Source organism: Pygocentrus nattereri, chromosome 29 (genome assembly GCF_015220715.1).
Source record: "Pygocentrus nattereri isolate fPygNat1 chromosome 29, fPygNat1.pri, whole genome shotgun sequence".
Lineage (NCBI taxonomy): Eukaryota > Metazoa > Chordata > Actinopteri > Characiformes > Serrasalmidae > Pygocentrus > Pygocentrus nattereri.
The window spans coordinates 16,094,076-16,104,694 of record NC_051239.1 but is presented as its reverse complement, the minus strand read 5'-3'; the positions used below and the strand labels follow the sequence as shown (position 1 = coordinate 16,104,694).

Genomic DNA, 10,619 nt, shown 5'->3' with positions numbered 1-10,619 from the left:
TTCAGTGAAGTGGCTCGATTAAAAACAGCTACATTCTAAAGCTCAGTGCTCAAAAGAAAAATATGAGATTGGTATTGGCAGTTGTTTTTATTTATTTTTATTTATATCTAGTTTGGTAGTTTTTTTTTTTTTAAGTGGATTGTTTTTGTTAACTTCCCCTTCCATTAAATGCATAAATTCAGTATTGCAATGGCAAGATACTTCAGATGACAAGAAATGTAGCCAAAATGAAACTACCATCCAACACGTTGTTGTAAGTACATAAAGGTGCTGTGCAGGTACCACAGTGGTTTTATAGTCCAATATAGTCAATACAACTTAGAAAATATAATGTCAATGGATTATGGTACAGTTATGTTCCCTGACTAAATGTACTAAGATGTACCCTTGAAGGTACCACCCCAGTGACAAGAGGGCTACTGCCCCAGTGACAGTTTACTACCTTTTATCTGAGAGTGTATAGTTAAAAAGAACTCTATGTACATGCAGTGGACCAGGTGCAAGTAAGGGGAGCTCTCACAGCCAAGACACACTAATGAGCAGTATTGTTCAGCAAGCAGTGCACATCATACATCCTCAAGTCACCATAGTGTGTTGACCAAAAACGCTACTTTGCTTCAAAACGTCATTTTCATTTGAAGAATACTTCCAGCGTTATTGTGCTCAGAAGTGTTCAGTACTCAAATATGGTGCATATGCTCTTAACACAGGGCCCACATAATGGAAAACTATATTTTATATGTACTTGCTGTCTGGTGACCCTGTATGCAGTGTTCTCAGAGAGCTTGTTGATTTGAAATGCAAGCGTCTGGACGTTTTCCCTAAGGGCAAAGAATGGGCGTCTTGATCCTTACAGGGTTTACATGAGACCCCTTGGCAGCAATTACTGTGGGCACCTGCCTCAGATTAAGAGTCAATCTCGCGCCTGTGTAACAAATCTGAGAGATTAGATTGCTGTGCGGGTGCTCTGCCATGCCCTCAGGACAGGCCATCGGGTAGATTTTGTGATGAGGTTGACTGTCTCTTCCAAAGAGATTAGATGCCCACCCACCCCTACACACCCTGCACTGATGCTCACTGTGCCCCTTGCCGGGTTAATATGATGGGATTCTACAGCGTTCCGATTAAATTAATCTGTGATTCTAATGGGAACTGGAGCTATGGGTGGGATTGATTTGTGGTGCTGAAGCTTTGTCAGAGTGTTTGGCTTACCGTGAACTAGGCCGTGGCTGATCACAGCCGCAGTGTTTAGGTGCTTGAACTGTACCACAATACCTGTTTACACTCATTAGGTGAAGAAAAAGAAGGAAGGATCTCTTTTGCAAGAATGTCCACAAATCTGCAGGGATATTTTTCCACACCTCAGTTCAGTCTTACAAATTGGTTGCATTTTGTGCTCCCCCCCCCTCAAACGCATTCAGTGTTATTGAGGTCTGGAATCTGAAGTGGTCAGTCCATTGTTCTGAGAAAACAAGCAACTTCTTCCTTTTGCAAATTCTCTTCTTTTTAGACAGCTACAGATCCTTTCAGACCCATAACGTTAAGTTGTCTTCTCACAGTAGAAGGATGAATCGTTCCAGGATGAATCCGATCTGAAGTCAAGAGTAGAACTTGATTTTATCTGTCATTTGACAGTTTTGGTGGTCTGCCAGGTTGGTAGTTGGTTGTTAGGAGTCTCATGTTCTGCTTATCTAATACTTTCTTGACCTCTTTTGTCGAAAGCTCTTGTTTCTTCACTTATGTTGTTTTGTCCTTCGCCTTCCTTATCCACATAAACTGTCGTACATCTAATCTTGGATATTCATTCTGAAATATAAACTAATAGTAATGTTTAGTTACTTACTTAATACTTACTTTTAGTAATAGTTATGCTTAGTTTTGGTAATACTATGCTTTAGTGGCTGTTTTGGCTGAAAATATTCCTTAACGTAAAGGAATGGTCTACTGTAGAACTAAGAAACAAAGGGTCTCTGATTTCTGAATCTGTATGGCTTCAGGTCTGTCTGTGCCTTATTCTGTATAGCTGTAGCATCTCTCCCTTTTCACTTTTATGGTTGAATTCTTTATTCGTTCTTTCCTCGAGATCTTCGTATTAAGCTTATTCCCAGGGGCTCAGCGATGCTCTTTGCAGATAATGCCTATACTGTCCAGCTCTTAGAGCACCGGCAATCTGAGTCTGCAGCAGTGACCTCATGTGTGTCTGTAACCTACTGAACCAGTTTGAACATGATTTCTCTCCATAAGTAGGTCAATTTCAGAAATGTAATTTGAAAGTGCTGCTTTCTCACTCCCTCTTTCAGGGATTTAGCTGGGATTACTGCCATCCACTTTCCTTGCAATGTTGTGTCTGTGTGGTATGAGTACATGTGCGAAAGAGAGAGAGAGAGGGAGAAAATACAGGTCGGCTTAAATCAAGGTTATAATTCTGGTGCCCTCAGGTGAAATGCATAAAGGATTTTAATTCTAAACCGTGACGAGATTAGTATGGGTGAGTTCCAACTGAGAGCTAATGGTACTGAAAATCAGTCCATTTCCAGACAACCTGTTTTCCCCCCAAATAAACCTCTAACCTAGATTTATAATAGCTGACCACGCTGACTGGATAAATGGACGTTGCTGAAGCAGAATGTGCATGTGCCGCTTGAGTGCAGTGCCACTTGATCATCCATTAAGAAATCAAGGCCACAGTGCAGTGAACTGAAACGTGTGAAGTAGTGAAAGGCCCACTGCCCCACCACACACACTAATGTATAAGCTACCTTATGAGCTGTGAGGAGATGAGCACATTATAGGGCTGAATGTCGCAGCAATGCTGAAAAAGTTCACTATGCACTATAAAAAAGATGGACTACTTTAAGTCACAAAGCCATGGATGGTAAAAATCCCTGTCAGTCCCAAGCCTGTCTTTCCTTTAGTGTCTTCCCCAGGTTTTCAGTGAGGGTAAATCCTTTAGGCTGCAGGGATTTGGACCACAGTCTGTGCTTGTGTAGGACATTTGTCCTTCAGAGTTGAGTTAGGTGGGCTGTTAGAAACATTAACCCTTAGAAAGTACGATAATGAAAGCATGTTGTAATTTTACATTTGTTATTTCTCACTCATAGTTAATTAAACCAGGCGTATGTGCAAAGAAGTGTGGATTGTACCCTTTGCCAACATCACATTTGTGTAAATAGTGAATTGGGATCAGAACTGACACAGGCACACATAATGGGTTGATTATGTGAAAATAAGCACAGTGATGTAAACTAGCTGCTTTTGTGTAAACATGCCCGCGTAAAATATTAGCAAGCAGTTAAGCTTCAAGTCTGTTTTTCTGCTGTTTACCGTGACCAACATGCTATTATACCAGGTAGAAAACTCACTCATGAGTCGTGAATGGCTGAAAACAAACGAGTCACTGAAACGTTACTTCTGGGTTAAGAGGTGATTAAACAATCCATTCAAAACCAAAAGGACTGAGTAGGCTTCCTTGTACGTTTTAAGGAATGAATTCCTAGTATTTATGTATTTACAGTAATATAAGATGCTCATTTAATGTAAATAGGCTTAAAAAGATCAGTTCGAACTGTACGTCATAAATGAAATGATTTCATTGCACAATATTAAAGTGGTAGCCAGATCATCAAGGAAGTCAGTCAGACTGGATCATAATGAGTTTTAAAATGGCCATTTTCATGTCATCTTACTTTACCATTAGTGAGTAGACTACCATTCCTTACCTAAATTGTATGGCTGTATCATCTATGAAAACTCTAATATCGCTTTGGATTAATATTAGCCCATTCATTAGTTGATTGGCTCGACTGGACATCCCTTGTGTTTAGATTTTAATTATCGAGACGTTCTCTGGTAACACAGGCAGTGTCACAGACAGGCTGTGTTCTTGTGTTCTGACCCAGAATAAAATAAGTGTTAACATACTGAAAACGCATTTAGAGAGTGCATACGATGTTCTCTGATCAGATGGTTCTCTTTCTCTATCCCAGGCTTTCGGGCAGGCTCACTCTAACCACAGGAAGGTGGCGGCAGACGGCGAGAGCCGTGAGGAGTCTCTGATTCAGGAGTCTGCGTGTAAGGAGGCGTATTATGAGCAGCGTGTGCAGGAGCTACAGGCTGAGCTGCGGCAAACACGCAACGTCCTCACCAACACGCAGTCTGAGAACGAACGCCTGGCCACCATCACGCAGGAGCTCAGAGAGGTGAGACTGAGGCAACGTCCACAACTAAACATGTAACATCACACACTTTTACAGCTACTTAGACTTTTGGTTCTTGTAGAGCTGCAGACCTCAGCTAAAAATGTGATTAACAGGCTAATCTTCACCAGCTTTCAGTTATTATTAGCCACGTGTGGCATTTCCTTAACAGTGGCTGCAGTAAAGTAAGAGACATGCTTTGCCACTGTCTAGGATAGTGATGACGAATGATAGAATCATCACTGTTGTAAGAAAACTTTATATCTTCAACATGGGAATTTAACGTCTATTAAAAAAACAAAACAATTAATAAGATTAAGATATATAGTGGTTGGGATAGTGTAGTGGTTAACACCTCTGCCTTCTACACTGTAGACTGGGGTTCAATCCCTCACCTGGGTAAGCAGCCTACACTATACCGATAAGAGTCCTTGGGCAAGATTCCTAACACTACCTTTGCCTACTTGTGTAAAATGATCAAATTGTAAGTCGCTCTGGATAAGAGCGTCAGCCAAAAGCCATAAAATGTAAAATACTACACTATTATAACAATGGGCAGACATATTAGTGGCTTTCTGAGTATTTTGAATTCATGACTGAGAGACATAATTAGTGCCTATATGAAAAAAAAAAGTGCATTACTATAGGCTACAGTTGGTGAAAGTAGTTGCACCTCAAATAACCTCCAATGGATATCGATTGACTGGATGTCATTTGAGTGCTGTTGCCGTGGGATCCCTGGTGGCTGCTGGCTTGTTTCTGCTGCTGGTGGGCCTCTCGCAGTATCTGATCTGGCAAACACTGCCATTCCCTTTTGCCAGCTTCACCCGCTTCATCCGTGATCTGATAAGAACCGGGCTGACGCCAATAGAAACCACACACGAGCGTGCCCTCACATTTATCTTTGTTGTCCTAAGAAAACTGTAACTCTGAAATTGTAACATTTAAAGAAGAAAAAGCACATTCTTAAAGTTCCTCAAGAGGAAAAACATCTGAGGAAAAAGTTTTTTTTTTTTTTGCATTATGTCTGTATTTCCGCCTAGATTTTATTAAACTTGTGCTTTTCATTTGCTGTTGGTCCATCATGAAATTGTACTGGCAGAGGGTGTATTCAAATGGTAGTAATAGTAATAATATTAATAATACATTTAAATAAATAATGACTGAAAGCTGTTTACAGTTATTGAAGAACTGTTTTTCTATACACTGGTATACAGAGATTTTAGAGAGATATAGATTCTCATACAAGCACAAGTCAATTAATTTTAGGCTTACTGGGAATTTTGATATCTGATATCTTTCATGTTGGTCCATAAATATTTGAACATTGACAAAGTTATTTTATTTGATCTGTTTGCTACAGGAAATTGGAGTTAAAATGCAGACATTCAGCTTCTGTTGGGGGGTGTTTACATCAAAAAAACTTTCATACTTAGTCAACTATCTGGTACTTTTTTTTTTTTTTTTTTTTTTAAAGAAAGATCTCATTAGTGAGCTCAAACACTAAAAGCCACAGGAATACATGGAAAGCTGTGGTGGGTGGCAATTCTTTCCTTGGTGACCAAAAACCCCTTCACAAAGATTGACCACCTGAGGGACGCCATCCAGGTGGTAGGTGGTCAACAATAGGAAAAGACTTCACCAGAGTAAAACTTTCATTTTACCACAAGATGTAAACTAGTAAGCTAAAACTAGATTAAAGTTTGCACACAAAAAAAATCTAAAAAATGAATGAGAAGCATGTCTGTGTAGTTCTGAAATAACTTGGACAGATGAGAAAAAGATCAGTATGTACATTACTGAGAAGTATATGGAGAAGGGCGCAACACCTCATCTGTAAAGCACGGTGGAGGTAGTGTTGGGGCGCGCACATGTATAGCTGCCACTGGTATCCTTGTGTTTTTTCATAATGTGACTGCTGACAAAAGCTGCAGGAAGTGAAGTGTATGGAGATATAATCTGTTAAAATTCAGCCAAATGCTTCAAAACCCATTGGATGGCTCTTCACAATGTGTTTGGACAGTGACCTAAAGCATACTGCACATGCTTCTTAAGACTTTTCAGGCAGCTGAAATGTTCTGTAAAGTCTTTCACCTGACCTCAATCTAATGAAGCATACCTTTCACTTACTGACAGCGAAACTGATGCTGAAACACCCCAAGAACAAGCAGGAACTGAATGCTTCTGCAGTAAAGGTCTGGTAGATGATCATTGCCTACTATTGACTATGGGTTCCAGACTTCCTGCAGTCATTGATCGCAAAGAATTTGAAACTAAGTATTAAAGATGACAATTTAATTAGACCGTTTACCCAATTCAAATTAAAGCTAAAAATCTGCATTTAGATTTCATTTATTAATTAATCACTTATTTGAGGAGAGTTATGTTTTAAAAATGCAGACGTTTTAAAAATGTAGGAAAAAAATGTATCCTGGCTGTGTGTTGGGGTGCATGTGTATTGTGTTTCTGTCTCTAGTCATGTTTCAAGGGATGGTGTTGTCTTTCAGTCTGAGGGGGTGTCTCTCCTTGTTCTGCCTCTCTCCCTCCTTCTACCCATCTTCCCTGCAGCGAGGCCCCCAAATCCTTTCTTTTTCAGACTCAGCAGCTTTAGCTGCGTCTGTCATTCGTCGGCGCTGCTTTGTTTCAGCAGCGTGAATGTTTAAGCAGAAAAGATGGAAAAATTGAGCTTCGCGCTGTCAGGCCTAATGATAGTCTTTCCCTTTAGCTTACTGCCATGTTTAGGCTCAGTCATACAAACACACTCAGCACACACATGCTTTTGCTTTATTTTCTGGTGCGTGCGTCGACAGATGCGGGCAGTCTGGCTTTGCCAAAGATTAAGTTGCAGAGGGAGGCGTTTTAAAGGGGCTTTCCTTCTTAGTGTTGCAGAGAGATTTACCCGAGTGGCAGGCTGCTCATATGAAGCCTTTTTACTTCAAAATAAAGGTTCCTTAATTGTTCTTGTTTTTAACGCGCACTTCAACAACACCCAGCTTAAATTTTATAAAGGTTCTTTATTCGTGCACCTGACTCACAGAAGTGATAATTAATTAATTAATGCACTGAAAGATGCTTTGGGCAGCCTAAAGTGTTTCTTTTGTGGCGATGTTCTTTAAATCTGGACCTTGAATCCAGTTTTTGGTCTTGTAGTTTATAATCATTGCTAGTTAATTGAAGTCTTTATGTAAACGATTGGCCACCTAGTGCAGGGGTGCACAATTTCAGTCCTGGAGGGTCCAGCACAGTTTGGTAGTTCCCCTTCTCAACACTCACATTTAAACCTAGCAATTAACAGAGGAGTGTAAACAGGGTGTTTGAGCAGGTAAATCACCAAACTCTGCTGGACACCGGCCATTACAAAAGTGCTAACGTGGATCTTCTGGAGGAAGAACGAAAGAGGGAGGAAGAAGCATGCTGGAAGGAGAGAGGGACCTTAGCAGAAAGACTGTTAAGCAGACTGCGTATACTGAATAAATGTGTACTGTGAAAGTATATTCAAATAAATCAAATAGATTTATTTAAATGAAATGCACACAGTTCACAGCCAATTCATGTTGGTGTCTGAAGTTCTGAAGCTTATACCATTTAGCGCTGTGTAAAGTGCATGTAGTTGGCTACATATTGCAAGGATGTTACCTGCAAATTCCGATTGAAATGAAGTCTTGCCAAGTTCAGTATTCATGGAATTATTGCTATTGAATACTCATATTGTTTTTGAATACTCTTAATGTCATCCCGGAGTGTATCATTAAGCTAATATTTTCAGAAATGTTGGTTGGGTTCAAATTGAACAGATTGAGGTTGGGGAGCAGAGCCTGTGGATCATTACTTTCAACATTAACGTTCAACCAGTCGTTTTTCCTCCAACTAGATATAGAATGTTGGAGGTACAAGAACTGTACAGTAACAAAAAGGTCTTCATACACTAAGCTGTAGACGTTAAATCACCCAAACACCATGTGCCTTCTGATAGGGAAGTGCATTGCGTTAGGTGGATTAATTTGCATAAAGTTGAGCTGCCACATCAGATCAAGGGAAATGCGGCGTTATCTCTCACCTACCTCAAACTAATAAGTTGTTGAGGGGTATTTCCACTGAATTTCCAAACGTTCTGCATTAATAAAACGGTGAAGATGTAAACACAGTTGTTAAGAGTGGTTTGATGTGTAAAGAAAGTTGTCCACAGTATTGGTGATGTCTCATGTAAAGTTATTACATTAAATTATTACAAACATGCTGCCTGATGCCGGAGACATTATTTTATCATCTTTTCTGATGTAAAAGTTTCTAAAACATCTAAAACATTTCACACTTTTCAACAAGCAGTAGGGTCATAGTAAATAAAATGGCTGTTTTTGCGCTGTAAACATTGCGACCCCTGGTTCCTGTCATCGTCACTCTACACTGCACCACTGTTTGACGTCAGGCCACTCTGAATTCTGAATCTCAACTATTGGAAAAAAATAAAAAATAAGGGGAATTCCCCTTCAAGTAATTTTAAATATATTTGCTTATGTGGCTTCTGGCCAAAGATACATTAGCCTGGTGTCAAATAACTGACTGAGTAAACAACTGAGGGGAAATGTGTGTAAATTCCTTCAAGCATGCAGTAACAAAAGACCATCAGAATGTATTTTTACCATGAGCTGTGATTAATGGTGAGCTGCAGTGTTATAATTCATCGCAGTATATGAGATTGTCATGGACTGTATAATGCTCACATACAGCCTTGCTGGTCATTGGCCAGCGACTTGCTGTTTGAAAGCTTACTGCTACATTCGGTTCCAACTAAAGCTTTCACACAGCTTGACTTAGTGCCAGACAGGCAGCATAAAATGAGGACTAATTGGTCTTCTGGTGGGAGGTGTAAAAGAGTGTGTGTGTGTGTGTGTGTGTGTGTGTGTGCGCATGTGTGTGAGAGTAAATCTTGTACTGGCTCTGTTAATTACAGCTCTCTAGTGGTCCATTTCTTTGTACAGCAGGCGAGAGTGCAGGGGAGGGAATAAGAGAAGGTTCTGGCATGGAGGAAGCAAGGGAGAATGAAAGAAGTAAAAGAAAACAAGAAAGTTAAACGAGAAGGAAAGAGAGGTGAATGAAGCTAATCCTGCTAAAACTGCTTTTAAATGCCAGTTTGGCCTAATACAGAGCAAATAACATTATTTATTATGCCATTTTTGGTTAGTAAAAGAACATGTTAGTGTGTTTAATGTGTTAATTTAGCCCGTACACAGTTAAATATAACAGGCAGTTTGGCTGTAAAGACATTGAAATCTGAATTGGCCGTAAAATGTTGTCAGGTGCATCCCTAGATGCAAGTCCTTATTATGACACAGTTCCCTCCACAAGGTTTTGTAATATTGTTTGTTGCATTATTTTTTTTATTGTTGTAGGATTATAAATAAATAAACAGCATAAACAAAGTAAATAGAAAGTAAAAAAGTAATAGAAATGTCCTTTTAAAAACAGTCAGTACATGACTCTTAACTGTGTGTGTGTGTATGTGTGTGTGTGTGTGTGTGTATGTGTGTGTGGGAGTTGAGCTTGTTTCCTAGAGTCAGATGAGGATGACTGAGGAAAGACGTGTGATTTTGATGTGGAAAATGTGGGGTAATTTACAGGCATGAGGCTTAATCCCATCAAGCATGTGTTAGATGTATTTAAATGCACCTACGCTGAATACTGATCTGTCTCATGTTTGTGACTGTGTCTGTATACAGCAGTTAGTGTATGGAGAGATGGTCTGAAGAACAGGGATGATTAAGGACTGTGTTCAGTAACAAGTGTGTAGTTTTCAGAGCATGATCAATGCACCAGCTGCAACACGCATATATACACACACACATACACACACGCGCGCGCACACACACCCCGACTGCTCTAATCTGTACATGCACATCTGTGAATAAATGAGTTTTATCTGCCCAGATGACATTTAGGTCATCTCCAACAACACCCAAGTGCACATACACACACATTACCAGCACATAACTGCTCTCATGACTGAATTGCTGATATCAAATAATATTCTTCAGTAAAATTTTATATTTATATTGTATATTTTAATGTAATACTCAGGTAGTTTTAGTTAAACCTTGGTTTTCTTCATTTTGTTTGTTACTTTGTTTCACGTTTATTCAAGTTTTAAGTTTGTCATTTGCACAACATGTCAGGGGATTTATCCATTGCAATGCTTGTGGTGAGGCTGAGATAATCACTCTACAGAAAGTAAATAAATAAAAGTAAAATAAACAAATTGAAATATATTAAATATACACAAAATAGGGAGAAAATATACACAAAATATAGAGGAACATACATAAAATATAGAGACAATATACATTTTAAAGTGACTTAAGTGACTCAGTGTTATTTTTCTTTAAAGTGACTTAGTGTAAGTGTTATTGCCCATAGCAGAGATGATAT

At 39.4% G+C, this 10,619-nt stretch overlaps 1 protein-coding gene across 2 annotated transcripts in view; it reads left to right on the top strand.

Annotated features, from left to right (window-relative positions):
• Window positions 1-10,619, top strand: part of zgc:171572 (protein bicaudal D homolog 2) — a 72,468-nt gene that overhangs the window by 26,668 nt on the left and 35,181 nt on the right. For both annotated transcript variants that reach the window (XM_017722354.2, XM_017722353.2), the window contains exon 2: window positions 3,987-4,199. In XM_017722354.2, the coding sequence (XP_017577843.1) occupies window positions 3,987-4,199 (213 nt within the window). The remainder of the gene's footprint in view (window positions 1-3,986; window positions 4,200-10,619) is intronic.